We start from the raw sequence: 26087 nt of genomic DNA on the forward strand, positions 1-26087 counted from the left end.
AAATTAAATGTACCTTTACTTATTTTTAAAATATTGACAGCGGATTAACTAAGAACATTAAAAATCTAAAACAAACAATTACCTTTCGCGATAATCGCCTAACTCCCGATATTTCCATCCCCAGCCGATAGTTTGACAGCCCTGCCACTGAGAGAGCATAATGACGTGGTGAACTCTGTGTGAAAAAAGAACAATAAATTGCCGACAAATCTCTAGTGTAATTAAATTAGTTACAGCATAAAAACGCACTACACTGTGGTCAGAACTTCACGAATATCGAATACTGGCAAGCAGGCTCTGCAAATAGCAATCTCAGTAAACTGACAGTCGAACCAGCCCTACAACAAGAAGGAAGAAGAAGAAGGCGACGACGGGCGGTGCAGAATATGAATTAGAGAATAATTAGCGATTGAAGCGCGCCTAGTTTGCCAGTTGGCCCATTTCGTGTTTTGTTAGCCCCTTTCCGGCAGCCCCTGTCCCCGTCCCGGAAAATTACCCAAATCCCGAATCGATACACGTGTGCAGCGAGAACGACGATAGCGTCAAAGTCAACAATAAAAGTCCAGGGCCGGAGATTAATGAGAGACTACCGACGACGACCATGATGAACGAGGACAGCAGTGCTGCCGGCGGCGGCGGGGTTAAGAAGTTCTTTCAGCGCCTCTCACAGGTAAGTGATTGTGGAATGCCCGTACTTGCCGGGAACTAACCCGCATCCTTTGCTTCCACAGACCTACCAATCCACCTTAGACCGTAGCACACCGCACACACGAATGCGCTGGGTGTTCGCCGGCTTTCTGCTCCTGCTCTTTGTGCTGCGCATCTTCATCTATCAAGGCTGGTACATCGTGTGCTATGCGCTTGGCATTTACCACTTGAACCTGTTTATCGCTTTTTTAACGCCCAAGATCGACCCGGAGTTCGATCCGTATTCGCAGGACGACGAGGACGAGGGACCCAATCTGCCAACGCGCAGCAACGAAGAGTTCCGGCCATTCATTCGCCGCCTGCCGGAGTTCAAGTTCTGGCTGTCGGTGGCGAAAAGCACGCTCATCGGTCTGATATGTACGTTCTTCGATTTCTTCAACGTGCCGGTGTTCTGGCCCATCCTGGTTATGTACTTCATCACGCTCTTCTGCATCACGATGAAGCGCCAGATCAAGCATATGATCAAGTACAAGTACTTGCCGTTTACCCGCAATAAGCCGCGCTACCAGCGGGTCAACGACCTGGCGGGTTCCGGACCCGGCTCCGTGGCGGGCAACTCAAAGTGACAATTAGCCGCACAGACGTCAGACACGCGGGCGACGGCAGCGGGAACGGGTGATCCTTCAAACGCCTCTTCTGCAGCTGCAACGCCACCATTACCAACTAGCGACAGCGCAGCGACCAAGGATGTGGGGTCGCCAACAGCATCGTCCATCAAACCACCGCAGATCATTGCCATTGAGGACTACTAGAGAAAGCTACCGAAAGCAGCCCGGACAGGGAACCAGCAGCATAACATCAACCAGAACCAAGCTTATAATATGATTTTCCTTTTCGGTTTGTGTAGCATTTTTCGTTTCACTGTTGAGTTGTCGTACGGCGTCTTGTGCAAAATACCTTGTTTATTGTTTAATCTAACTGCTTGTTTAAATTTATATTTATTTACAACGCTTTCAATCTATTGTAAATCCCAAACGATACCGAAATACTGCAGATCAGCTCTAATTTAGTTATTCATCCTAAACCTAACGATAATTTAATAACTCTTCTATCCAAAAAGTAGACTTACTGTATTTGAATCCAATTATTTTTGATTATCATGCTTAGATGCTATAAAAATATGCCTAAATATATATACAAACATATATATATATATATTTTGCATTATGATTATACAATTTTTGTTAGCCTTAACTATACAAAATGTTAAAAAAAAGGCGAATTGAAAACTGAAACTATAGGAAGTGTACACTGGGTGCGTCTTATGAATAAAGAAAGACAAAAGAAAACCAAATAATTTATCGTTTCATTTTGAACCATTTGGAAAAAGGGTGATGGCTTTCGTGGCGTGGTTTTTGTGTTTATCTAATCGCTGCCACCGTGTTCTACATGTAGTTTGCTGTTCGATTTTAAGATACAAAACCAATTTTGATTAGGCCAATGCGTGAAATTGCTTTGGCGATTAGCACAATCACTAAGTGGTAATTTAAAAACGACTCATTCTCTGAAGAGTGAATACATTTTGTTTTTATTTAAATGAAGCACACACCAACAAATCGAGCACACGTCATCTAGTCTAGAAAACACGATACAAATAGTTAAGACTCTAGCACGGCAATAATAAAAAGTTAAAATGCACATACAAATATATATAAAAATGATTAATAATACGGGAATCGTAATATTTGAATACAAACGAACATTTTGATTTATCATAAAAATGTGATTTAATCATGGGCACTTGGGAATACTTTAAGGCAGCAAGACAAGAGAGATTTCACTTGGACTCCACTTCCGATGCGGCCTTGGCCTTATCCTCTCGAGCGCATTTGCGTATAACACTATTGAAGTACTTGTGCAGGGCGTAGCTAACTAGTCGCAGCGGTCCCAAAACAATGGCGTGCAGAAGATTGGTAAAGAAACCATCCCAAGGAAGCAATGCTCCACCCAAAGTGGTGATCAGCCAGCTTTCTGCTCCAACAGTTGAGGTGAACTTGCCCTTCTACAAAAATGAAAAAGTACTCTAGTTAGATAGCGTGAATATCAACTATGGATAACAGACTCACCAGGGCATCCTTGAGTATAGCTTTCGCCATAACTTCCGGCTCTATGAGACCTCCTCCACCAGAGATTATTTTGGTTTCCCTGGGCTTGGACTTCTCCTCCTCCTCGAATCCGGGTGTATTCGTATCGCAGGGCATGGCCAAAGTGACACTGACCCCGTGCTCCCGAGACTCCATTGCAATTGTTTCCGCCATCGCTCTCAGGGCGTACTTGGTGGCTGAGTAAGGACCGTATCCATAGATGCCAAACATAGCCGCCTGCGAGGCAGTGATTACAATAATGCCGTCACCCGCTTTCTTCATTTTGGGCAGGACATAACGTGTGCAGTTATAGGTTCCAAAGAAGTTTACGTTCATCAGCTTGTGGACATCCTGGACTGAGACCTCCTCGAACACACCGCAAATGGCCATTCCGGCACAGTTGATTAAGGTGTAAATGGGGCCGAAGTTATCTTCGATCTCGCCAAGCACTTTGGCCACCTGGTCATAATCGCCGCCAATGTCCAGACTTCTGTACTGGAACTTTTGATCTGGCCGCTGGCGAATCACTTCCATCAAAGCCACTGCTCCGCCTGCAAAAAAGATCGTTTATCAAAGATAAGAGTATTTTGGGTGGGGTTTCCTCGGCAGAACATTACTCACTCAGCATTTTCTCGTCGCGCGCTATCACCGTCACATTGGCGCCCTTCATGGCGCACTCTACCGCCAGACAGAGTCCGATTCCCTTGGAGCCGCCGGTGACCACCACATGACGACCCACAATGCTCCTCGGTTTCTTGGCCATGACGAACAGGTAGACTAGAACGTGAACCAGCACCGCAATGCCCACGCAGAGCACCATCTCCCAGCTCAGTTCCATGGTGACAATTTCAAGAGGGTGCGATAATTCCCGGATTCTCTAATCTGTTATGCTGGTTTATCTGCACCGCAAAGTTTCTGATTAGAAAGTGCATCGAAGTGTGACCGTTGACGCAAACAGGTGGGACTGGATTTCTATCGATAGCTTTCGATGCACACTAGAGATGCGAATGTGGCTATAAGCGGCAAAACAAATATTTTGTTCTTCAAACATTTTAGTTTCAATTTATACAGTTTGGTTTTCATAATAATTAAAATTTGCAATGGCTACCCATATGTATTAACAACAAAAATATTCACTACATCTTGAAATAAAGAGGTTTGATAAAAAAGGTTAGATCCTACCGCGCAGCACTGACCCCATGTGTCTGCTCCAACCGAACTGTTTACTTGTTTGTAATTTGCCATTTAGAAACATTTAAGGAAAATGCCACCAAAAAAGGACGCGAAGGGTGGAAAGGAAGCAGGGAAAGGGGGCAAAAAGCCAGCCGCCGAAGACAAGTGTAAGTGCTCACGACTAACGCAAGAATCCTACCCCTCTAATTAATTTTGCCACCTGCAGCTGCCGGTAAGGAGAAAAAGGGAGGCAATGCCGTGAAGGTTCGTCACATCTTGTGCGAGAAGCAGGGCAAGATCACCGAGGCGATGGAGAAGCTGAAGGCGGGCCAAAAGTTCCCCGAGGTAGCGGCTGCTTACAGCGAGGACAAGGCGCGACAAGGCGGCGATCTCGGATGGCAGATCCGAGGAGCGATGGTGGGTCCATTCCAGGACGCCGCCTTCGCGTTGCCCATCTCCACTGTTAACAATCCCGTGTACACAGATCCCCCGATCAAGACCAAGTTTGGCTACCACATCATCATGGTGGAGGGAAAGAAATGAACGTTGATTTTATAAATCGAATTTTAATGTGCTACTTTGTGTCTCTTTTCATTTGTGGGTTCCCGAAATCGTGCGCTAATCACTTCTTGCCCGCATCCTCCTTCAATCCCACGGTGCGGTTGAACACTAGGTGGTTCGCGCTGGTATCTGGATCTACGGAGAAGAAGCCAATCCTCTCGAACTGGAACTTGTTGTAGACCTTGGCCTGGTTTAGGGCCCGATCCGCGAATGCCACCACTACCGATATGGACTGCTCACTGATGTCGCTTAGGAAGCCGCCGGGAACCTCGTTGGGATCCTCGGGATTCTTGTGCTTGAAGAGCTGCTCGTACAGACGCACTTCCAGCTGTATCGGCTGCGATACCCACTGGACAAAAGCCTTTGGCTTCTCGGCCTGCTCGGCAGGTTGGCTGGTGCAGATGAGTTCCACCACCTGTCCAGTCGCCGGATCCTTTACTATCTCATCCACGCTGATTACGAGACCCGCGTGTCGGAGACCCACAGATTGCTTAGGTGCCAGACGACGGTATCCCTTTTCGGGCTCCAACTTGAAGTCTCCCTGCTCAATATAGATCACCTTGTCTAGGGTGATCTTATGAGTCCCTTGCTGCGGGTTCTGCGGGAAATCAGGCACTTCTAGCTGCACGGGCGCGTCATGAGGGAAGTTCTTTATGGTAACTTTGAGAGGTTCCAGGACAACCAACCGACGGGGAGCTGTAACATTAAGCACATCCCGCACGGCTGCTTCCAACATGGCGGGGTCGACGGCGATCTGGGCACCCGTTACGCCCATCTGGGCGCAGAAGTTGTTGATGGCCTCTGCTGGGAAGCCTCTACGTCTCAGAGCCGTCAGAGTAAACAGCCTGGGATCGTCCCAGTCGTGGACAATCTGCTCCGTGATCAGCTTTGCAATCTTGCGTTTTGACACAAGTGCGTAGTTCATGTTTAGTCTGCCGTACTCCCACTGCACCGGGCAGTAGATACCCAGAGCGTTGCACAGCCAGTAGTAGGAAGATCGTCTCGACTGGAACTCCTTGGTGCACAGTGAGTGGGTGATATCCTCGAGAGAGTCGCAAAGGCAATGAGTGTAATCGTAAGTGGGGTAAATGCACCAGTCAGAGCCCGTACGGTGGTGAGAGATAAACTTAATGCGATACGCCACAGGGTCCATCTTGCCCTCCTCTAAGGTGACCTTCATGCGCAGTGTGGCCGCTCCCTCGTCGATCTTCCCACGCTTCATGTCTTCAAACAAACGCAGTGACTCCTCAATGGGACGCTCCCTCCAAGGACTGGGCTTCGGATTGAAGCCCTTCAGTTCCTCCGCCTTCTGGTGACACACGTAGGCCAATCCTTTCTTAATCAGCACAACAGCCCACTCGTACAGCTGCTGAAAGTTGTCCGAGGAGTAGGTGATCTTGAAAGGTTTGTAGCCCAGCCATTCCACCATCTCCTTAATGGCCAAAAAGAACTTCTCCTCCTCCTTCTCGGGATTGGTGTCGTCGTAGCGCAAGTAACAGACTCCATCGTGGGCAGCCGCGTATCCAAAGTTAATGTTAATAGCCTTTGCGTGGCCGATGTGCAGGATCCCATTCGGCTCTGGCGGGAATCGCGTGTGCACTTTGCCTCCAGTCCTCGCCAGGTGCTCCTTCAGTAGCCGCTCCGTGTGCTCGGTGACCACGTAGCCATCTGCCTTGAAGTTCTCGCCGGGAGCATGGAAGTGTACCTTGGTTTTCATGAGTTCCGAAATGGTGGTGGCTCCATCAGATGCAGCTTCAGCCGTTTGAGCGGCAGGAGTTACTTCAGCTTTCGGTTTTGCAGCCTTCGGCTTATCGTTTGCTTTTGTCGGAGGTTTTAAGTCTGCTTCTGTTTTAGGACCCAACAGATCGAAGATCTCCACATCGATGGCCGCCTTCACGGACTTGGCATCCGCCCACTTCAGGTCTCCCCGGACATCCTGCAGGATTTTGAATGAGTTAAAATGGTAGCGTTGCTCCAACAAGGCCTCCTTGTAGCTGGCCTTGATCTTGGCCTGCACAGTGCGCTCGATTTGCTCCGGAGTGACCACCACTCCAACGCCGCACTCCTTCTCAAGCGCCTGCACATCTATGTTGGCATTAAGGCTCTGACCGCATTTGAGCAGGTACTCCAGGGCGGCATCAACGCGCTGAGTGTTGTCCAGCTTGTGCTCCACTATGTAGCGCACCAGAAGAGGCAGATGGTCCGCAGTCTGCGGCTTCAGCTTGGTAGCCATGTGGTAGATCAGCATACCAGTGCCGTCGGATAGGGTGGCGCCTCCCGCCGCCGCCAGCGCCAGCTGGAGATTCTTTGTCACGTTGGCATTCTTCAAAGTTTCCTTCGCCTTTTGCTCGCTCATGCCGAGCACCTGGAATTTCGCAATCAGATCATCTCCAGCCATTTCCCCGTTTTTGTCTCTTCCTGATGACGATGTGCAGGTCAGTGTGACCGTTCGGGACCGGGATGTAAAACACCAGTTGCATTACAGTGTTCGGTAGTTGGAAAATGATAAAATTATAAGCGATACTTCTGCTACAATCGATGCATATCGATTTCTCCCTACCTATCGTGCCTGCACGTGTGAAACGAAAACATTGCTAAATGCGTTGTTAAACTGCCAAAATAGAACGAAAATGGGTAAATTAAACGTGACAGTGCTGCGATATCTCACTAAGGAGGACTTCCGCGTCCTCACCGCCATCGAGATGGGCATGAAGAACCACGAGCTGGTTCCCGGTCCCCTAGCTGCTGCCATTGCGAATCTGAAGTCGGGTGGAGTCCACAAGCTGCTCAAGGAGCTGTGCAAGCACAAGCTGTTGGCCTACGAACGGGGAAAGAAATGTATGTATGGCTGCAGATTTAAGTAATTTTAGTCATTAATAATTATTGGCCTACAGATGATGGCTACCGCTTGACAAACACGGGCTACGACTACCTGGCTCTGAAGTCTCTCACACTGCGCGGATCGGTCAGTTCCTTTGGCAACCAGATTGGAATTGGCAAGGAGTCCAACATCTACGTGGTGGCTGATGAGGAGGGCACTCCAATTTGCCTCAAACTACACCGATTGGGTCGAACTTGTTTCAGGAATGTGAAAGCCAAAAGAGACTACCACGGTCGCCGGCACAAGGCCTCCTGGTTGTACTTATCTCGCATCTCGGCCACCCGCGAGTTTGCCTACATGTCGGCACTCTATGATCGTGGATTTCCAGTGCCAAAACCCATCGATTTCAACCGCCACTGCGTCTTAATGGACCTCGTCCAGGGCTGGCCCATGTAAGCTAGTTACTTTTATCATTATTCATATTTTTAAATATAATTTTTATAGGACCCAAGTTCACGAACTTCTAGACGCTCCACAAGTTTACGATGATCTTATGAACCTAATTGTGCGTCTGGGAAATTCTGGAGTTATTCATGGCGATTTTAATGAGTTTAATTTAATGGTGACAGACGCCGGCAAGCCCATACTGATTGATTTCCCTCAGATGATGTCCACCTCTCATGAAAATGCAGAATTGTAAGCTTTCTCAGTTTTTATAGCATTCAAGCATTAATAGAAAAATATTTTTTAGTTTCTTCGAACGCGATGTTAACTGCGTGCGTGAAATGTTCCGTCGCAAATTTGGTTACGAAAGCGAAGACTACCCCAAGTTCAGCGACCTGGTGCGTGAGGATGATTTGGATGCCGAGGTACACTGCACAGGCTATGGCTTTACTAAGGAGATGGAGCAGGATCTTCTTGAGGAGTACGGCATGGTGGAGCAAGCAGATGAGGAGGATGAGGGAGAGGATTTGGAAGAGGAGGAAGAGCCTCCCACCTTGGTAACCGCAGCAGCTGTAGAGATTGATGAGTGCCGACGCCAGGTGGAGAACGAGGTCATTTATAGCGAAGCCAAGCCCACTCAGAAGTCGGATGACGCAGTGCGTCGGTACATTGAATCGTGTACGCAATATCTGGGTAATCTCAGCGTAGGTCCGGAAGTTCCCGATCAAACAATGCCCAAAAAGTTGGACATTGCCCTACCGGTTAAAACTCCAGACGTTATTCCATTCGAAGCTGGAACTCCGGCAGGAAATACCGTTGAAGAAGACGTCAAGTCCATCAGTTCCAATGATTTAGATACGGATGAAGTTCCCGAGCTAGTTGGCCTGGATCCTAACTCGCGCATGTATCGTCTCAAAATGGTCGAGCAAATGCTAAATGATGCGAGAAGTCAACGCTCCTATTCGACCACAACCAGCACAATAGCTCCGTCTGTGATTACCGACAGGATACGACGGAACATGGACATTAAGGAAAAGCGGGAGCAGCGAAAGAAGTGTGTGGCCAAGGGAGAGGCTAGTGCTGTGCATCGTCATCGCAAGGAGAACAAGGATGTGGTTAAGGAATATGCTGGCTGGGACTTCTAGATCATGTTAATCTATTAAATAAAAATAGTGATATGTATATTTAAAATTAAAACATTTCATCAAAACATCGCAAATTGTGTTCTAACTAGGTAATTTTGTCATCATCCGGACTTTTCCCAATTACCCAGTTTTTATACGCAAGACTAGACTTATCTAGTGTAATCCCTAGGTAAATAAACACAGCTGTTCAACATATAAAAGCTAATCTCTAACGAAATGATTACACAAACGGGTTGTTCGAGTAACAGTTCAGATCGCAAAATGCATAAGGAGAAGTCTCATCCGAAACCGCTTTGCCTCACCGAGGCCTATGTCCAGGATAAGCTGCGGGGCTACTTCAAATCGGATTCCTTGAAGCTGGAGAAATTGGATATTAAGCATGCCCTTCTCAAAGGAGAAAACTATGCCAGCATGATGACTCGCATCAGTGTGGAGTACACCACGGAAGAATCGGAGGAAAAACAGGCCACCAAATTCCTGATAAAGACCATCTTCGCCGAAAGGAATCCAGTTTCCCATGTTTTCATCAGATACGGCATTTACACTCGCGAGATGGACATGTACCAGCGGATTCTGCCCAAGATAGCGAATCTGGTGAAGAGGGAGATCCAAGATCCTCGGCGAATATCTGCCGGCACTGTATACGTCGACAAGGATACGGACTCTATTATTATTGAGGACCTCGCGTTAGAGCATTACAAAGTGGCCTGCAGGCTACAAAAATTGGATCTGGCACACACACATCTCGTGCTGGAAAAGCTGGCCAACTTTCATGCCGCTGGAGCAGCTCTGGCCGAGAGAGAACTTGGCATCTTTAAGGATAACTATGATCGTGGATTCTATAACAGGCATACCCGGGGCTACGAGCCGATTATGAAGAATTTACTTAAGACCCTGTCCCGTTCCCTTAACTTAGATGAGCAACTGCGTCAACGATACCAGGCGAAGATTGACCGACTTGTTGATCGCATAATGGTCTACGGTGAGCGGTCGACCACCAATAATCCTGGCGATTTTCTGACCCTCAATCACGGAGATCTGTGGACCACTAATATTATGTTCCAGTACGATGCAAAGGTTCATCCCATCAATGCTGCCTTCATCGATTTCCAGTTCAGCGTATGGAACTCACCAGCCCTCGATCTTCACTACTTCTTCTCCACTTCCATCCATGACGAGCTCCGCCTAAACAATCAACCAGAGCTGGTTCAGTTCTACTACTACAAACTAGAGGATGCACTGAAAAATGTGAAGTATGCCGGCTGCATTCCGACTTTGTTCGAATTTCAACAACAGTTCCGAGCTAGAGCTTTCTATGGTGTGTAGATTGCCATTATATATATTTAAGATCCCATTCAAATCTACTCTGTTTTACAGCTGTGTTTGCTTCTTTAATTTTTGAACCCTTTATGGTGTATGATGGAAAAGAGAAGGTTTCCCTGGACCACATCATTTCGGAGGGCAAAGGTGGTATGAGATTCAAAGACGATGTGTTTCAGCAGCAGTCCGTCAGGCTAAAGCTTCACCATACACTTCCGTATCTTGATCGGTGGGGATTGCTGGATGATATGTAAAAAACAAACGATTACGTTACATAAGTAAGCTTAGGACTCTGAATAAAATGCACTTTACGATTTTATTGGGGGCCCTTAGCCAGAGGGATTAGTGTAGTTAGTCGTAATTAAGATGATAAAACTGGGGAAATTATCGCAAACTGTCTTCACTGCTCAAACTATAGCGCTAACGTTCTGATCCATAATGTCTGAAAAAAATACCCATACCGATCCTGAATGGCTCCTAAAGGAATATGTGGAGTATAAGTTATGCAGATATTTTGAAGACAACTCTCTACAGTTGAAGAAAATAGAGACTCAGCCGGCGACAGCCAAAGGGGACAACTACGCGAGTGTAATGACCCGCATTAATCTGAAGTATACCACAAAGGATTCAAAGGACACTCAGAGCGCTACTTTCCTATTGAAAACAACCTTTGCCTCCAAGGATCCGGCAGCCAATATACTGGCCGGCTACGGGGTTTCCATCAGAGAAATGGACATGTACCAACAGATTCTGCCCCACCTGGCCAGAATGGTGAGGGGTGAGCTCGAGGATTCCCGGAAGATGTTTGCTGCTACCGTCGATGTGGATCGCGAGCGTGACTCAATCATTTTTGAGGACCTGACGTTGGAGGATTACAAAGTCGCTTGCCGTCTAAAAAAACTGGATTTGGAGCACACACATCTGGTCCTGGAGAAACTGGCTGAATTCCATGCAGCTGCGGCAGTTCTTGCCGAGCGAAAGCCAGGAATCTTTGAGAAAAACTACGATCGAGGATTCTTTAACAAACATTTTCGAGGCTTTCAGCCAATCTTTAGGAACCTACTACAGGCTCTATCTCGCTCCCTAGAGCTGAATTTGGATCTAAAAAATCGTTATCAGAGAAAGATAGACCGGCTAGTGGATACTATAATGGATTACGGCGATCGATCGACGTCGACCAATCCAGGAGATTTCCTAACTCTAGCCCATGGGGATCTTTGGACAACAAATGTGATGTTTCAGTACGACGAACAGCGTCATCCCATCAATGCCGTCCTAATTGATTTTCAGTTCAGTGTGTGGAGCTCTCCGGCCATCGATCTGCACTACTTCTTTTCTACTTCGATCCAGGACCATCTTCGCTGGAAACATCAGCCTGAGTTGGTTCAGTTTTATTACTACCGGCTGGTGGAATCCCTGAAGAAGCTACAGTATTCGCGTCGTATTCCGAGTTTATTTGAATTTCAACTGCAGTTTAGGGCTAGATCTTTCTATTGTAAGTGTATGCAAGTTATAGTAAAAATAAATATTAATTAATGAAATTCTTTTAGCTGTTTTCTGCTCGCTGATTTCCGAGCCCTGCATGCTTTACACCGGAACTGAGGAAGCGTCCATTGCTCAAGGATTGTCCACTGCCGCCAGTGGAGTCCGATTCAGAGATTCTGTGTATCATGCTGACCACATCCGAGAAAAAATGGTACTCACTCTGCCGTTTCTGGATCAGCAGGGGCTGCTAGACGATATGTGAAGTTTTATTTTTTACTTATAAGTTAGTCTAGCTAGTTAGCCTAGCTGAACAACAGACGCTTTTCTATGATCATTCACACAGAGCAAAGCCCTATCTTAATAAATTTACTCAAATGTGCTGTCGCCTATCTTTTCAATTGCCAGCAATAAAGGAGCTTACGACTCATGAGATACGCCCAGTGTCATCTCATCTAATCATGAGCATCTCGTGTATAAAAGCCATGCACCTTTGACAAAAGCTAGTAGAATTTCCACATTATGCCGGAGAAAACGACCCACAAGGCGCCAGCTTGGCTGACTGAGGAGTACGTGGAGAAAAAGTTAAGAGTTTACTTTAAGAATGACACCCTGAATCTGAAGAAACTGACGATCAAGCCGGCAATAGCGAATGGAGAGAACTACGCCAGCGTAATGACCCGCATCAATGTGGAGTACACTACGAAGGATTCAAAGGATAACCAGTCCGTAACCTTTCTGCTTAAGACGACCTTCGCCGACAAAGACCCGGCGGCCCATTTGCTCATTAACTATGGCATCTACACCAGGGAGATCGACATGTACGAGCAGATACTGCCCCGATTGGCGGATATAGTGAAGAATGAGCTCCACGATTCTCGGAAGTTGTTTGCAGCTACTGTGGGTGTAGATCGTGAGCGGGACACGATTATGTTCGAGGACCTTTCGCTGGAGAGATATAAGGTTGCGTGCAGGGTGAAGAAACTGGATCTGGAGCACACCTATCTGGTTCTCGAGAAACTGGCGGACTTCCATGCAGCGGGGGCAGCGCTGGCTCAGCGGCAACCCGGAATCTTTGAAAAGAACTACGACCGTGGATTCTTTAACAAACATATACGAGGCTACGAGCCAATCATGAAAAATATCCTTCAAGCCTTGTCGCGCGCCCTCGAGTTGAGTCCGGATCTAAAGGAGCGATACCAGGCGAAGATCGACAAGTTAATTGATAATGTAATGGACTACGGCGAGAGATCGGTATCTGTCGCTCCCGTCGATTTTGTGACTCTGGCCCATGGAGATATTTGGACAACCAATTTCATGTTCCAGTACGATGACGAAGGTCATCCAGTTAATGCCATCTTCATTGATTTCCAGTTCAGCGTTTGGAATTCTCCGGCCATCGATCTGCACTACTTTTTCTCAACCTCGATCCACGAAAATATTCGTCTGGAGCGTCAGACCGAGCTGGTCCAGTTCTACTTCAATAAGCTAGTGGAGGCTCTAGGAAGGGTTAAATATTCGGGTAACGTTCCCAGTTTATTTGAGTTCCAACAACAGTTTCGGGCCAAAGGTTTTTATGGTGAGTTTCCGCAGTAAATATAAAATTTTGTACAATATTTAATTCATTATTATACTCAGCTGTGTTTGCGTCGTTGATTTTTGAGCCCATCATGGTCTACAATGGTAAGGAGGAGCCGTCAATTGAGCAGTTCATGACCAGCGATGAGAAGGGAGTGCGAATAAGGGATGCACTGTATCAGACGGAGGAGAACCTAAAGAAGTTGCAACTGACTCTGCCGTTCCTTGATCAACTGGGCTTACTAGACGAAATGTAAGAAAATGCTCCACCCAATAAATAAATGCTCCTTATCAGTTAAAGTCAATTAATCAAATTGTCAGCTGCTATCTACCGAGAAATTGAGCTTAAAAATAGTTTCGTTATTTTTAGCAATTCATTGTTTAGAAATATCTAGTAGCTCGCTGGCATCAAATTGATATGTAATAAGCTCAATGACGATTTCTAATAACTAATTCAAATGGTTGAATTGAAAGATAACAGGAATGTCAGATAAGTCAGATAGAATGATAGATAAGACTTGAATAATAAATAAACCCCACCGATGAAAAATCCGCAGTGTCGATCAACCCGCGATTCGGTCAGTATCATGTCCCAGGAAAACAATAGAAACACACAAGTGGTGCCGCCTGGCTCACTCGCGACTATGTGGAGCAGAAGCTGCGTTTTATACTGGCTTAAATAAATTTATATATTAAAATGTATGTATTTGTATTTAAATACAAAGTAATTTCGATTACTTCACCTGCTATTGCTAACTTTTATTAATTGTGTATGCACTTATGAATGACAATTCTCAGGTGCTAATTGTAGGTATTTGTAAATGTGTAAAAACCATGAAAACGGGACAAAATCCGTATTATAAAGTTTTCTAATTGCTTTTGTTGATATTGACTTTGAAATTAGCTGCAGACGACGATAAGGAGGAATTCTTGGAATAACTATCAAGACAACCCACTAAATTAATTCACTTCCCCTTTACGATATTCGATAACAGATAATAAAAAATCTTAAGCTGTATTTCACTTCCTTGAAAAATGTAAAACAAAATGAATTAATTATTAATGGTTTCGATGAATCGAATATATATATATAATATATATATATGTACCGATAAGTTGCGAAATTTGGGTTACCAGGAATACTTAATAAAAAGTGCATTGCAAAAAACGTGAGCGTTCGACTAGACTCGAAATTGTTCAAGTGTTGTTTGACCATGACGAAGCTAGTTGCCACGAGATACTTGCACTAAACTTATCATATATACTACACTTGGCTATAAAAGTGGCCGGACTGCGCCCGCAATGTCGCAGAAGCGAAAGCCCTGAGTTACGGATAGCATCATGACCGAGAAATCAACCCACAAAGTTCACCCAGCACCAGTTTGGCTCACCTCGGAATATGTGCAGGATAAGTTGCGCACCTACTTCAAGGATAGCTCACTGAAGCTGGCGACCTTGGATACAAAGCCAGCCGTGGCCAATGGAGGAAACTACGGCAGCGTGATGACCCGCATCAATGTGGAGTACACGACTAAGGCATCGAAAGGGAAACAGTCCACCACATTCCTGGTCAAGACCACATTCGCTGACCGGGATCCAGCCGGCGATGTGCTCATCCACTATGGTGTCTACACCCGTGAGATGGATATATACGAGCACATCCTGCCCCAGCTGTCGGATATGGTCAGGAAGGAGCTCAAGGACCCCAGGAAGCTCTTTGCGGCAACCATGAATGTGGACCGGGAGAGGGACTCGATCATTTTTGAGGACATGTCACTGGATCACTACAAGGTTGCTTGCCGACGGAAGAAGTTGGACCTAGAACACACCCACCTGGTACTGGAGAAACTAGCCCTCTTTCATGCAGCTTCATCAGTGCTCGCCGAGCGGCAGCCGGGTATCTTCGAAAAGAACTATGATCGTGGCTTTTTCAACAAACACACCCGGGCATACGCCCCAATCATGACCAATCTTCTGGAGGCTCTGTCCCGCTCCCTTGCTACGGATGAGGAGTTGGGTCAGCGGTACAAGACCAAGATCGACAGGCTTGTGGAACGTTTGATGGACTATGGCGAAAGATCGACAACAAGTAGTCCTGGCGACTTTTTAACTCTGGCCCATGGAGATCTTTGGACCACCAACTTTATGTTCCAGTATGATGCAAAAGAGCATCCCACGAATGCCATCTTCATCGACTTTCAGTTCAGCGTGTGGAACTCGCCGGCCATTGATCTTCACTACTTCTTCTCCACCTCGTTGCAGGATAATCTTCGCTTGGAACATCAAACAGAATTGGTTCAGTTTTATTACTATAGGCTGACGGAGGCCCTAAGGAAGTTAAAATATGCTGGTCGGATACCCAGTTTGTTCGACTTCCAACTGCAGTTCCGCTCGAGAGGATTCTATGGTGGGTACACTACTTAACTCTCTTTTCAAATAGTTTTTAATTATTTTATTTGCAGCCGTATTCTGTTCCCTGATTTTTGAGCCCGTCATGCAGTACGAGGGCAAGGAGGATGCTTCTATTGAGCAGGTTCTATCCAGTTCCGAGAGTGGAATGCGCTTCAAGAACTCCGTTTATGAATCGGAAAACATAAAAAAAAAATTGAGTGTAACACTGCCTTTTCTGGATCAGTTTGGATTGCTGGATGACATATAATGATAATCTTGAACATGTGTAAATAGTTAAAATAAATAAAAGTTTAAGTACTAGTACGTATTGGCCGAACTACGTCGTTGCTATTAATTTCCTGGGAAAACACTTATCAACACGCTTAATTGCACTTTATGCATGTAATTCGGCCATAACTGACCTTTTTATATGAAATACAGTGTTCATGACTGATAATAGCGCTTTCGAGTTTATTTCGGCAAGATAGTGCTAAACTCTTGACAAACAAAAGGTGCACACAATAGTAAAAATCTCAGAAGATAACAATTACAAGCCCTTGAATCGTGGTGAAATAGAAACAATCGCGATACGCCAAAAGATAAACCGCAGATGTTTTAGCTAATAAAAGAAACTAATATATACATACAACAAATAAATACAAGTATATGTACTTAACAAGTCAAGGTGTACAACTGAGGAAAAAACTTTTAAGTAAAATGCTGCGCCGCATTTATAACTCATACGCACCGTTGGCCTGCTTATCTTTTGCTTTAAAACGTCACATTTCATATAGTTTTATGAATACAAACTTTTACAATAGACCCATTGTGTGTACTATTTTTAATCTTATTTTTTACCATACTCAACTTGTTGTACAATAAGCTGCTTTTCATACCGTTTCCACTACAAAATTACATTTTTTTATTTGTAATCAAAAAGTTTATAATGGCTTCCATTCAGTCAATTATGTCAAGTAGACCAATCCGATCGAAACGTGGCAGCTCTCGTTTGAGATTGTCCTGCAACCTCTTATTGGTGTACAATACCTTCCGGAAGTTGCGTCCCCGTTCGTCATCCTTCATCATAGCATGAAAGTCGGCATCGGCGTTTTGGTCATTGGTCAATATGGCCTGGCAGACCAGAGCGACTGTGACAGCTGTTAGACACAATAATATAAACAATCATAATGGGTTTTTGAAACTCAATCAAAATGGGACTCACCAAAGAATCTGCCCCTTTCGAGCTGCAGGACGAACTGCCTCAATGTGGGAATGTAGCCACCAAAATTGAGATCCTTGAGCGTTTCCACAAGCACCGTGTGATAATACTGAAACAGGGCATCCTGCTGTTCGTAGCGAATATCATACTGCACCGATGTGTTGAAGAAGTAGTGCAGATCCACCGCTGGCGAGGACCAACTGCAGAACTGGAAGTCGATGAGGGTCATGTCCAGTGGCTCCTTATTCTCGCCGTAGCGCAACATCACATTGTTCACCCAGTAGTCACCGTGCACCAATGTGTTAAAATCTCCCGGTTGGGGATCGTAAACTCTTGTGGAGTACTCCATTACACGCTCCTGCAGCTTCTTCAATTTGTTTGCATACCGCTCACCCAATTCGGGACACTCCCTGGCAAAGTCAGCCGCCACGCCCACCGTATTCACAAAGAAGGGCGCAAAGGCCTGGGTGTGGCGATTGAAGATGCCGTGATCGAACTTGGTCAGCAATCCGGGCTGACGTTCGTTCAGAACAGCAGCGGCCGCATGCATCTTCGCCAGCTTTCGGAGTCCCAAGCGGGTGTGCTCCAGGTCGAAACCAACCAGACGATCGGCCAGGACATATTTCGTCACCGCTAGGTCCTCAAAGATGATGGCCTCGTGCTCGTAGTCCACATGCAACGTCTTGGCGAAGACCTTTTCCGGCTGGCGAGTCTTCTCGATGAGCGAACTCAACTGGGGCAGGATCTTCTCGTACATACGCATTTCCGTGGTGCTGACCTGGTACTGGGAGAATATTCCAGACGCAAAGGCATCATTCTCATAGGTGGTCTTCACAATATAGTATTCAGTCTCGGGGTTTTTGGCGCCACTTTTCAAAAACAAAATCCGCACACGTGTCATCACACTGGCATAATTGTCACCCTTGGCAGTGGCGGGTTTGATAAACAAATCGGTGATCCTCAGTCCCGGATCATTCTTCAGATCCCGGAGCAGGCGCTCCAAGTAGGGTTCATCTAGCCACACTGGCGCCGGATGAAATTCGGTAGCGTCTTCCTTGCCCTGCTCCACCATGATGATGCTCGACTCGTGTTCTGGATCGCTTGGTCCAGTCGAAGGCCCCATTTATAGGCAGCCGAAAGACGCAATCTCGCCGACAACAGATCCCACATTATGGTAGCCGTAAAGCAAGCCGGCTTAGACAATTACGTAGCTGCTGCCCGTGGATTTCGATTCATACGCCAGAGATTCGTGAGTATCTAAAGCTGACTAGGTAGGAGCAGAGCTCGGAGCGCGACACTTGACAGGGTGAGATAACACCCCCACATCTCGCAAATCGCTGCACGTTCCTATATATGATGTAAGTGTGCCCGGCGTAATTCATGCCGAATGGTGCTGACGTGGCGTTAAAAGATTGCTCTCGTGCTCGCGTCAAACTAATCTACTTCACAGCCCATAAATACATCTGCCGTCCAACCATTTGCATAGTTGAGCCGGATAGTTAAGCTATTTACAGACCTAAAATAGTTTCGTTTTTTATTTCCTGGTAGTAAATATTCTACGTATTTATAATAATCAGTCGGAATCTTCGAATTTCACAAGGATTTTCACAACAGAATAGCCCAATAAACAAGTTATCAAGTGCCAAGATAATGGGTAGAGGAGATAAGATTTCCCCTGCATACTTTCAGGTGTAGCCGATAACAATCTTGAATGTACATTTGTATATATGTCGAGTCTTCCTTTATCTACCAACAGAATGTATATTGAAGATCGAGGATTTATGATCTGTTTATTTTCACAAGGAATGCCGAATGTGGTACTGCCTACTTTTGGGCGAATACCTTCTCTGTATTCCTGAATGTATTCTGTAACATACCTCTCAACTTGAGAAACTTATTAGGTACGCATATATGTACATATCCGTTTTCTTTTTATTAAAAATCATAAATTGTGTGTCAATACTTATTTAAAAAATTATCTTTAATTTTTTTAGGCACGATCCACTATTTGTTTTATTTTTGCTTTGTACCAAAAATTATTAAGACCTAGTTATGAGTACACAATTGTTTATCTTATCTCAATGTTTTAAAAATAACTTATACGACATGTTGGCCATTTTATGTCTCAGATCAAAAATGTCCCAACCGTATTGCACCAGTCCCATGAACAAGTCAAACATCCCATAATAGAGATAAACATTTAATTTAAAATGAGATTGTTTATTATTATTAAACCTTATAGACATAAAACGTGGAAGCCCAATAAAATATATCCTAATTATCTCTTAACAGGTCTTTTTAACTTCCAGCAGTCCCTTTCTATCGAAGAAGGGAACCAGGGAATGTAAATTTTGTTGAACTGTAGGATTGTTATATAATCGGTTCTTAAACCGAATGCCACGCTCATCGTCGTTCATCAAGGCATTGAAACAGGCATCCGTGGGATCCTGGCTGATCATAACTGGCTGCACCACTACCGTAGAATGCAAAGCTATAAAGAATATACAATTATTAAAAAAGTAATTAAATTTTGTTATTAAATATAGCACCTACCAAAGAATCTCTTTTGCTCCACCTCCAGCTTAAATTGATGCAAGCTGGGAATCTGATTTTGACGATAGTTAAGCTTTTCCAACGTCTCAGTGAATATCTTGTGGTAGAACTGGAAGAGCCCATTCTGCTGATCTCTACGCAGTGGCTCCTTCAGAGAAGTATTGAACAGGTGATGGAGATCGATGCATGGGGAACCCCAGAAGGAGTACTGGAAGTCAATGAGCAGCACGTCGACGGGTCGTCCCGTACTCGGATCGTACTTGAACATCACATTGTTGGTCCACACATCGCCATGGGCCAGAACATTTACTTGACCCGGAGTGGGTGCAAAGCACTCCCTACCGATGTCCATGTAGTGTGGAGCCAAAGCGAATAGCTTCTCTCCGTAGTGGGCCAACGTGGGCACCTTGCTCATCCAGCGAGCTGCGGCCAGCAGACCACCCACAAAGTAGCCACTGTAGGCGTTTGTATAGCGATTAAAGAAACCACGATCGTAGCTTTCGAGGCATCCATTTTGCCGCTCGTTTAAGACCGCTGTGGCGGCATGGAATTTGGCCAACTTGCGCAGGATGAGGTGGGTGTGCTCTTCGTTAAGGCGACGCACTCGATCGGCCATGACGTAACCCACCACGGAAAGATCTTCGAAGATAATGGCCATACGCTCGCGATCCACATAGATGGCAGTGGGAAATATTCTTTCAGTATCTCCGATTTCATTAAGCAGCTCCCTGCATTTGGGCAGCACTTCCTGGTAGATGGTCATCTCGCGGTTGTAAATGTCATATGGGGCCATCAGTTCCTGGGTCAGCTCATCATCATCGATTTCCGTCTTTACAATCAGGTTCTGCACATTTTTCTCCTGGTTGGACAGTGTGAACTCCACTCGAGCACGGGTCAGAACTCCGCCGTAGTTTTCACCAGGACCCAGGGCGGGATTAATCTGCAGCTGAGTTATGGTTAGTCCTTCATCCTTGTAGTGGCAGCGAAGTGCATGCTCGATGTAGTCGTGGGTAAGCCACTCGGGTGCCGCTGCCATCTCGTGTAGTTGCTTCAATTTTTCCGACTGAACCGTGATGACCGACCTTAGACTGACTGCTTATATAGTACCCCCAAATGACGCACACTTGTCACGGTGCACTTTACTTAGCCCATGTGTGTGATCTTGTGCTGCACTTGAAGAAATTCTTCTTTCAAAATTATACGCTTCAAATAATAAACATATCTTTAGCACACTTTAAACATCAATATATCTTTGGAGGTTGATGGCTTGTGCTTAATTACTATGATGAAGTGTAAGCTTTGTCTCCACGTATTTTAATTTTTTTCTCCAAGTGTATTTGACACTGCTCCTATCTGCATCCCACTTCATCTGACTTTGGTTGACGCTCTGGGCTTTTATGGACAAACAAGCCTGGGATGTTTGCCTTGGGGATTACCTCCGTTTGGCAACAGGTCTCAAATATGTGTATCGTGTGCCAAGAATCGTGCCATTGCTCAACACTGCGCCTGGTGAAGATATAGTATCTCAGGATTTATGTACGGGGAACAGACGCCCGCGTTCGCATCATTAAGATACTCCAAATCCCAGGAAAGTTCCCACTTCACTTGAGGCTTGAGGCAAAGAAACTCAAGAGATTAGGGGTCATCTTTTTATTCCGTTTTAATTTTTGCGCTCGCCTTATCGCACGTAAGCCCATTCATCTTCATAATTTAGCAATCGACAGAATTCATTGACTTATGTAAGACATTTTAATGGGCCATTTCCACACGTTCTACATTAGATGATATTTATCGCAGAGCTTACGTCTTACATTGTGGATTCAACTACTAATTCCTCTTACTATATGTCCAGACTCACTTAGTAACTATTTGTCCAGACGAGCGAAGCAAATTGTCACATTTACATACCGAATATTTTAGTACACGCCTGATTAAAGAAGTGTTACAATTTTAAAAAGCGTGGTTTGAAATAAACATTTAAAAAAATGTACATTTTTGTTTAAAGCTCTTATGCTTTAAATTTTCGGCTCATTTAAGTAATAAACGAATTTTCTTAAGGAAGCTATAAACCATTGAGAAATAGTTTACAAACTCACTTATATGTACCTAGACAAAGTAAACGAAGTTTATCAGTCAGTATAAGGCCAACAAAGTTTATCAAGCTAAATTAAGATAAGCAGACTGTAATAATGTTTAATAAGTTACTTGTGGGAAATGCATATATAAACTGATTTTACAGACAGAATGTTAAATATTTAAACCTTTTCATTTTGAATATGTTCTTATGATAAGGTATGATTGGAAATAATAGATAAAAGTAATGATTTGAATAGACAGTATAGATATAATAAGAATGTATGTCCCTTAAGCCCTGAGTGTATTAAACTTTTTTAAGAGATTATGAATGCCAGCCTATCACTTAGATATAGTACCTTTTTTGCGTATATCCCTAAGATTTCTCCCAGCGTTTGACGTTAGCATTCAAACAAATCACTCGCTTTTGGAATGATATAGCTGGGAATCGTTTAGCATTTGCGAGCCAGGTTAATTGCTAGAAGGCACACACTGCTGCATCCCTAAACCCACAGCAGGTGCTATAAAGATTAACTGGCTTGCCTTTGGCAAACTCAAACAATTCACAATTAGGCGGTAGCCACGGCGCGAGAGATGAATCTGGGTATTCAGATTGCCGGACTGGAGGCACGGGACGGATTCCCAAATGGGTTCTGGGGGTGGGGTGTCCAATAAAAAGTGTAATCTGTTCGTTCGGTACGCCCGTTGTGTGCATACGTTCACAGCTACAAAATCTGGGATTTTATGGTTATATTAATCACAGTTGTGACGGAGGGCCCTCGGATATATACGGTTTCATATCTAGGAGCTGTGGGAACAGTTTACAGCGTCTGAAATTTTGCCATAAAAGCGCAGGTGCTCTGAGTTTTAGGCACAATCTCATTCACAAGTCTTACAGTTAAAGATCACTTTCAATATGTCGGTTTCGGATCTGATTGGTGCCCTTGATGCCATTCCCAAGCTCACCGTTCCCGAGTCTCTTGTGCCAGAAGAAACTTCGGTTTTCCTGGATGCTCCTGAATGGCTAACCGAGAGCTATCTCCAGGATGCCTTGCGCAAATACTACAACGACCAACACATCAGGATCAACTGGGTCAAGGTGAATCCTGCCTTGGGCAAGGGTGAAAACTACGGTGGAGTCCTCACTCGTGTGAAGGCGCAGTTCACTCGGAGCGATGGTAGCTCCCAACTGGGTCACTACATTGTAAAGTCGACTTTTGAGGGGAATGAGTTCGCCCAGAATGCTATGAAGCCGTACGACATCTTCAATCGGGAGATGATCATCTACGAGCAGGTCCTGCCCAAGCAGAAGGCCCTCCTCCGGGAGATCGGCGATGCGGAGCAGATCTTTGCCGAAACCATGGCGGTGGACATAGATAACTCGGCGCTGATTTTCGAAGATCTTAATGCTCGTGGCTTCGTAATGCCGGATCGTTTGGTCGGATTGGACCAGAAACTAGCTCGAATTGTGCTCCGTAAGCTGGCCAAGATGCATGCCACTTCGGCAGTCCTAAACGAACGCGAGAACCACATCCTCGAGAGCTACGATCGGGGGTTCTTCAACCGCTACACCGATAACTACGAACCAGCATTTGTGGGCATGCTCCAGGCGGCCACTCGCCGTGTGGCTCAGTGGCCAGGATACGAAAAGTACGCGGAGAAGTTAAAGGCTCTGGTGCCCATCTACATGGAACTGGGCAAAAGAATCTTCGACATTAGTCCCGGGCACATTAATGTCCTGGCCCACGGAGATCTTTGGACCAATAATGTGCTCGTTAAGTACGACAAGCAGACCGGGGAGCCAATTGACGTGGTTATTATTGATTTCCAATACACGGCCTGGGGATCGCCGGCACTTGATCTGTTTTACTTCATGAACTCCTCGCTAGAGTTCGATCTTCATCAGAACCATCAGGAGCAGCTGATTGCCTACTACTTCAGCCATTTCGCTGATACATTGAAAAAACTGCAGTACCGATCTACAATTCCAAGCTTGCATCAGTTCCACCAGCAATTGCAGCAGAAGAAATTCTACGGTGAGTTAAAATGTAACCAGTTTAAACCCTCTGTTGCTAATTAGCAAATTCCTCTCCTGATTTCCAGCTGCCCACACATCCATTTCGGTGTTTCCAGTTCAGCGCAATGTGGAAACCGCAGATGCCGATTTTAATGCCCTGATGGAGACCAACCAGCGGGCCATGAATTTCAAGGATGCCTGCTATAGGAATCCGATTGCTCAAAGGATCTTGCGGGAACTTCTGCCCGATTTCGAGGCAGAGGGTCTTCTTGATGCCGACCAGTAAGAAAGCTTCACAATATACCTGTGTTATGTAGTATTAGTTAGACAAAATGTATCCAAAGAAAATAGAACAATTGTATATGTATTAAGTTAAGATATTTTAGTAAAGTAATCTAAAGCACATTCTATATACCACTTGTAATACAAATAACCGTATATCATATCAAGCGTATTGTTTACCTTTCGTCACTTCATTGGATGGGTCATTCCGACAGCGATCTAATCAGTAGAAACTATAGTAATCAAAAAGATTCATTAAGTATACGTACTGCTTACAGAACTTTAATTTGGTTTGATTTTTTTACTAAGTGCTTAGTGAAATGAAGAGACGAAGTAAAGATCTCTAATGAAAGATACCGGTTTAGGTGCAATTGCTTATAAAAGAATACTAATTGATAACTTTTGATATTTATTCCTTGACATTGGATCAGCCCCACCTTATAAGTTGCACCTGATTATCGAACAGTGGGTGGTGGTGTATACGCAAAGCTTGAGCAAAACATTTTGAAAGCTCAAGCATTTTGCTTAAAATGGCACAAGCCCGTGATCGGGTTTTCCATAATAAACTTCAACGCCACTCAGAATAGTCGTGGCACTTATCTACTAGATTGTGCAACAGCGAGCAAAATGACTGACAAGGTAGATGCGGAACAATTCAATGACGACGAACTGGAGGCACCGGCTTGGCTGAATCCTCAATTTATAGAGGAGATTCTGATCGCGTACGAAGATGCGCCGGAACTGAAAGTTGTCGATCTTAAAATCACGCCGGCGAGTGCCCAGGGAGATCACTATGCCAGCGTTATGTTCCGAACAACTGCGGAGTGTACCACCGCGAAGGGAAAGTTCAGTAGGGCACTAATCATCAAGACGATGCCCGAGCAGGAAGGACACAAGAAGGATATGCTCAGCGAATCACATCTGTTCGAAACCGAGATCGGAATGTACTGCCAGGTTCTTCCGGAATTCCAGAGAATTCTGCGCGAATCAGGGGACGATACAAAGCTATTTGTGCCCTGCATTTACCACAGCCTGGAGCCGCGAAAGGTGATGATATTTGAGGACCTGGTGCCCCAGGGGTATTATGTCATTCGAGACCGTCCGGTTGCTCAGGAGGAACTCAAAACAGCCTTTGCCAAACTGGCCAAATGTCATGCAATTAGCATGAAATTCATTAAGGAGGTAGGTTTAATTTAGGTATTTATGGGAGTTCTATATTCCTAATATGTTTTTGATTGCAACAGCAACCTGACTTCCTAAAGGAGTTTAAGTATGGCCTTTTCGATATGCCCACTGTAAAGAATGACCCTTTCATTACAACTGGCATGCAGAGCTTTATTGAAATGCTGGACAGATTACCAGAGCTTAGAAAGTATAAGCCTCATTTCGAAAAGATAAAGGATAAGTACATGCAACGAGTACAATCTGTGATGCAGGAATACCGTGAAAATCGAAGGAGTGATGCCTTCTATGTCCTCTGTCATGGTGACTTCCATCTTCGCAATATGATGTTCAAGAACAACAAGGAGACGGGAGGCCACGAGGATACCATGCTGGTGGATTTCCAGATTAGCAACCTTTGTCCCATCACAATTGATCTTACATATTCCATATATATGCTGATGGAGGCGGAACAACGCAGGGAAATGGGAAAGGACTTGATTAATCACTATTTAACAGTTTTGGTAGCCACCCTCAAGAGCATTGGATACAAAGGTGAACTGCCAACCCAAGCGAAACTCTGGGAGCAAATCCATCGGAACAAGTATTATGGTAAGTCATCAAAAAATGAATTGTGAAAGACTATAATAATGCTATAATAATAATTTAATTTACTTTTAGATTTCTTTTTGCTGAGCACTTTTCTGCCCTTGATTTTGGCCATCAAATCGAATAGTTTCAAAATGAACGACCTTATACAGGATCCGGAAACGCGCCAGAAAACCTACTTTTTGGATACATATGTAAAAGATGTTTCCACACTATTGCCGAAATTCGAGCAACTTGGTTACTTTAAATGTCTATAGCTCTGATCTAAATACATAAATAGTATGTTTCCTTAATTTTTTTATTCTATTATTTTGTTTTTCGGTTTAAATACATATGAAGGTACTTACGAAGGGTACATTTATTTCAATAAAAGATTATTACTAAAACAGGAAACGGAAATGCTTTTTCCAGCAAGGATACAACCTCTTTGGTTATCACCTCAACTTTTGTGACCCCTACCCCCCCT

The 26087-nt window shown here is 44.9% G+C and overlaps 13 protein-coding genes across 13 annotated transcripts; 9 read left to right on the plus strand and 4 right to left on the minus strand.

Annotated features, from left to right (window-relative positions):
• Positions 1 to 120: 120 nt before the first annotated feature.
• Positions 121 to 2002, plus strand: LOC117142988 (protein RER1). The gene is made up of 2 exons (XM_033307340.1): positions 121 to 670; positions 732 to 2002. The coding sequence occupies exons 1-2, from the start codon at positions 602 to 604 to the stop codon at positions 1272 to 1274; spliced, it is 612 nt and encodes a 203-aa protein (XP_033163231.1). The 5' UTR covers positions 121 to 601; the 3' UTR covers positions 1275 to 2002.
• A 352-nt stretch (positions 2003 to 2354) lies between these two features.
• On the minus strand, positions 2355 to 3733 carry LOC117142987 (3-ketodihydrosphingosine reductase). Its single transcript, XM_033307339.1, has 3 exons — positions 3414 to 3733; positions 2775 to 3343; positions 2355 to 2710 (listed from the first exon to the last, which is right to left on the minus strand). Exons 1-3 carry the CDS (start codon positions 3628 to 3630, stop codon positions 2486 to 2488), a joined length of 1011 nt encoding a protein of 336 aa, XP_033163230.1. The 5' UTR covers positions 3631 to 3733; the 3' UTR covers positions 2355 to 2485.
• Positions 3734 to 3987: 254 nt separating this feature from the next.
• On the plus strand, positions 3988 to 4542 carry LOC117142989 (peptidyl-prolyl cis-trans isomerase NIMA-interacting 4). Its single transcript, XM_033307341.1, has 2 exons — positions 3988 to 4132; positions 4192 to 4542. The coding sequence occupies exons 1-2, from the start codon at positions 4057 to 4059 to the stop codon at positions 4506 to 4508; spliced, it is 393 nt and encodes a 130-aa protein (XP_033163232.1). The 5' UTR covers positions 3988 to 4056; the 3' UTR covers positions 4509 to 4542.
• Positions 4512 to 6981, minus strand: LOC117142985 (probable glutamine--tRNA ligase). The gene has a single exon (XM_033307337.1). It carries the CDS (start codon positions 6922 to 6924, stop codon positions 4588 to 4590), a length of 2337 nt encoding a protein of 778 aa, XP_033163228.1. The 5' UTR covers positions 6925 to 6981; the 3' UTR covers positions 4512 to 4587.
• An 89-nt stretch (positions 6982 to 7070) lies between these two features.
• On the plus strand, positions 7071 to 9010 carry LOC117142986 (serine/threonine-protein kinase RIO2). The gene is made up of 4 exons (XM_033307338.1): positions 7071 to 7364; positions 7421 to 7799; positions 7852 to 8043; positions 8099 to 9010. Exons 1-4 carry the CDS (start codon positions 7157 to 7159, stop codon positions 8934 to 8936), a joined length of 1617 nt encoding a protein of 538 aa, XP_033163229.1. The 5' UTR covers positions 7071 to 7156; the 3' UTR covers positions 8937 to 9010.
• Positions 9011 to 9173: 163 nt separating this feature from the next.
• Positions 9174 to 10525, plus strand: LOC117145291. Its single transcript, XM_033310882.1, has 2 exons — positions 9174 to 10254; positions 10314 to 10525. The coding sequence occupies exons 1-2, from the start codon at positions 9198 to 9200 to the stop codon at positions 10508 to 10510; spliced, it is 1254 nt and encodes a 417-aa protein (XP_033166773.1). The 5' UTR covers positions 9174 to 9197; the 3' UTR covers positions 10511 to 10525.
• A 146-nt stretch (positions 10526 to 10671) lies between these two features.
• On the plus strand, positions 10672 to 12121 carry LOC117145290. The gene is made up of 2 exons (XM_033310881.1): positions 10672 to 11751; positions 11807 to 12121. Exons 1-2 carry the CDS (start codon positions 10695 to 10697, stop codon positions 12001 to 12003), a joined length of 1254 nt encoding a protein of 417 aa, XP_033166772.1. The 5' UTR covers positions 10672 to 10694; the 3' UTR covers positions 12004 to 12121.
• A 138-nt stretch (positions 12122 to 12259) lies between these two features.
• Positions 12260 to 14334, plus strand: LOC117145157. Its single transcript, XM_033310699.1, has 2 exons — positions 12260 to 13317; positions 13377 to 14334. Exons 1-2 carry the CDS (start codon positions 12261 to 12263, stop codon positions 13571 to 13573), a joined length of 1254 nt encoding a protein of 417 aa, XP_033166590.1. The 5' UTR covers position 12260; the 3' UTR covers positions 13574 to 14334.
• Positions 14335 to 14614: 280 nt separating this feature from the next.
• LOC117145156 lies at positions 14615 to 16044 on the plus strand. The gene is made up of 2 exons (XM_033310698.1): positions 14615 to 15723; positions 15779 to 16044. Exons 1-2 carry the CDS (start codon positions 14658 to 14660, stop codon positions 15973 to 15975), a joined length of 1263 nt encoding a protein of 420 aa, XP_033166589.1. The 5' UTR covers positions 14615 to 14657; the 3' UTR covers positions 15976 to 16044.
• Positions 16045 to 16462: 418 nt separating this feature from the next.
• LOC117143463 lies at positions 16463 to 18010 on the minus strand. Its single transcript, XM_033308174.1, has 2 exons — positions 16930 to 18010; positions 16463 to 16864 (listed from the first exon to the last, which is right to left on the minus strand). Exons 1-2 carry the CDS (start codon positions 17996 to 17998, stop codon positions 16665 to 16667), a joined length of 1269 nt encoding a protein of 422 aa, XP_033164065.1. The 5' UTR covers positions 17999 to 18010; the 3' UTR covers positions 16463 to 16664.
• A 1115-nt stretch (positions 18011 to 19125) lies between these two features.
• LOC117145639 lies at positions 19126 to 20557 on the minus strand. The gene is made up of 2 exons (XM_033311359.1): positions 19480 to 20557; positions 19126 to 19417 (listed from the first exon to the last, which is right to left on the minus strand). The coding sequence occupies exons 1-2, from the start codon at positions 20513 to 20515 to the stop codon at positions 19212 to 19214; spliced, it is 1242 nt and encodes a 413-aa protein (XP_033167250.1). The 5' UTR covers positions 20516 to 20557; the 3' UTR covers positions 19126 to 19211.
• Positions 20558 to 22442: 1885 nt separating this feature from the next.
• LOC117145611 lies at positions 22443 to 24018 on the plus strand. Its single transcript, XM_033311326.1, has 2 exons — positions 22443 to 23588; positions 23656 to 24018. The coding sequence occupies exons 1-2, from the start codon at positions 22469 to 22471 to the stop codon at positions 23853 to 23855; spliced, it is 1320 nt and encodes a 439-aa protein (XP_033167217.1). The 5' UTR covers positions 22443 to 22468; the 3' UTR covers positions 23856 to 24018.
• A 419-nt stretch (positions 24019 to 24437) lies between these two features.
• LOC117143749 lies at positions 24438 to 25914 on the plus strand. Its single transcript, XM_033308562.1, has 3 exons — positions 24438 to 25033; positions 25096 to 25624; positions 25694 to 25914. Exons 1-3 carry the CDS (start codon positions 24479 to 24481, stop codon positions 25876 to 25878), a joined length of 1269 nt encoding a protein of 422 aa, XP_033164453.1. The 5' UTR covers positions 24438 to 24478; the 3' UTR covers positions 25879 to 25914.
• The last annotated feature ends 173 nt before the right edge of the window (positions 25915 to 26087 follow it).

Source organism: Drosophila mauritiana, chromosome 3R (assembly GCF_004382145.1).
Source record: "Drosophila mauritiana strain mau12 chromosome 3R, ASM438214v1, whole genome shotgun sequence".
NCBI lineage: Eukaryota > Metazoa > Arthropoda > Insecta > Diptera > Drosophilidae > Drosophila > Drosophila mauritiana.

Excerpts from the sequence above, each read along its gene's own strand:
- LOC117142988 (XM_033307340.1), top strand. The coding sequence starts at position 602 with ATGATGAACGAGGACAGCAGTGCTGCCGGCGGCGGCGGGGTTAAGAAG. Across the intron at positions 671-731 it reads TCTTTCAGCGCCTCTCACAG|ACCTACCAATCCACCTTAGA; the intron begins GTAAGTGATTGT and ends TTGCTTCCACAG.
- LOC117142987 (XM_033307339.1), bottom strand. The coding sequence starts at position 3,630 with ATGGAACTGAGCTGGGAGATGGTGCTCTGCGTGGGCATTGCGGTGCTG. Across the intron at positions 3,344-3,413 it reads GCGCGACGAGAAAATGCTGA|GCGGAGCAGTGGCTTTGATG; the intron begins GTGAGTAATGTT and ends TCTTTTTTGCAG. Across the intron at positions 2,711-2,774 it reads CTATACTCAAGGATGCCCTG|AAGGGCAAGTTCACCTCAAC; the intron begins GTGAGTCTGTTA and ends TCATTTTTGTAG.
- LOC117142989 (XM_033307341.1), top strand. The coding sequence starts at position 4,057 with ATGCCACCAAAAAAGGACGCGAAGGGTGGAAAGGAAGCAGGGAAAGGG. Across the intron at positions 4,133-4,191 it reads GCCAGCCGCCGAAGACAAGT|CTGCCGGTAAGGAGAAAAAG; the intron begins GTAAGTGCTCAC and ends TGCCACCTGCAG.
- LOC117142985 (XM_033307337.1), bottom strand. The coding sequence starts at position 6,924 with ATGGCTGGAGATGATCTGATTGCGAAATTCCAGGTGCTCGGCATGAGC.
- LOC117142986 (XM_033307338.1), top strand. The coding sequence starts at position 7,157 with ATGGGTAAATTAAACGTGACAGTGCTGCGATATCTCACTAAGGAGGAC. Across the intron at positions 7,365-7,420 it reads CTACGAACGGGGAAAGAAAT|ATGATGGCTACCGCTTGACA; the intron begins GTATGTATGGCT and ends ATTGGCCTACAG. Across the intron at positions 7,800-7,851 it reads CTCGTCCAGGGCTGGCCCAT|GACCCAAGTTCACGAACTTC; the intron begins GTAAGCTAGTTA and ends TAATTTTTATAG.
- LOC117145291 (XM_033310882.1), top strand. The coding sequence starts at position 9,198 with ATGCATAAGGAGAAGTCTCATCCGAAACCGCTTTGCCTCACCGAGGCC. Across the intron at positions 10,255-10,313 it reads CCGAGCTAGAGCTTTCTATG|CTGTGTTTGCTTCTTTAATT; the intron begins GTGTGTAGATTG and ends TCTGTTTTACAG.
- LOC117145290 (XM_033310881.1), top strand. The coding sequence starts at position 10,695 with ATGTCTGAAAAAAATACCCATACCGATCCTGAATGGCTCCTAAAGGAA. Across the intron at positions 11,752-11,806 it reads TAGGGCTAGATCTTTCTATT|CTGTTTTCTGCTCGCTGATT; the intron begins GTAAGTGTATGC and ends AAATTCTTTTAG.
- LOC117145157 (XM_033310699.1), top strand. The coding sequence starts at position 12,261 with ATGCCGGAGAAAACGACCCACAAGGCGCCAGCTTGGCTGACTGAGGAG. Across the intron at positions 13,318-13,376 it reads TCGGGCCAAAGGTTTTTATG|CTGTGTTTGCGTCGTTGATT; the intron begins GTGAGTTTCCGC and ends TATTATACTCAG.
- LOC117145156 (XM_033310698.1), top strand. The coding sequence starts at position 14,658 with ATGACCGAGAAATCAACCCACAAAGTTCACCCAGCACCAGTTTGGCTC. Across the intron at positions 15,724-15,778 it reads CCGCTCGAGAGGATTCTATG|CCGTATTCTGTTCCCTGATT; the intron begins GTGGGTACACTA and ends TTTTATTTGCAG.
- LOC117143463 (XM_033308174.1), bottom strand. The coding sequence starts at position 17,998 with ATGGTGGAGCAGGGCAAGGAAGACGCTACCGAATTTCATCCGGCGCCA. Across the intron at positions 16,865-16,929 it reads CGAAAGGGGCAGATTCTTTG|CTGTCACAGTCGCTCTGGTC; the intron begins GTGAGTCCCATT and ends TGTGTCTAACAG.
- LOC117145639 (XM_033311359.1), bottom strand. The coding sequence starts at position 20,515 with ATGGCAGCGGCACCCGAGTGGCTTACCCACGACTACATCGAGCATGCA. Across the intron at positions 19,418-19,479 it reads GGAGCAAAAGAGATTCTTTG|CTTTGCATTCTACGGTAGTG; the intron begins GTAGGTGCTATA and ends TATTCTTTATAG.
- LOC117145611 (XM_033311326.1), top strand. The coding sequence starts at position 22,469 with ATGTCGGTTTCGGATCTGATTGGTGCCCTTGATGCCATTCCCAAGCTC. Across the intron at positions 23,589-23,655 it reads GCAGCAGAAGAAATTCTACG|CTGCCCACACATCCATTTCG; the intron begins GTGAGTTAAAAT and ends CCTGATTTCCAG.
- LOC117143749 (XM_033308562.1), top strand. The coding sequence starts at position 24,479 with ATGACTGACAAGGTAGATGCGGAACAATTCAATGACGACGAACTGGAG. Across the intron at positions 25,034-25,095 it reads GCATGAAATTCATTAAGGAG|CAACCTGACTTCCTAAAGGA; the intron begins GTAGGTTTAATT and ends TGATTGCAACAG. Across the intron at positions 25,625-25,693 it reads CCATCGGAACAAGTATTATG|ATTTCTTTTTGCTGAGCACT; the intron begins GTAAGTCATCAA and ends ATTTACTTTTAG.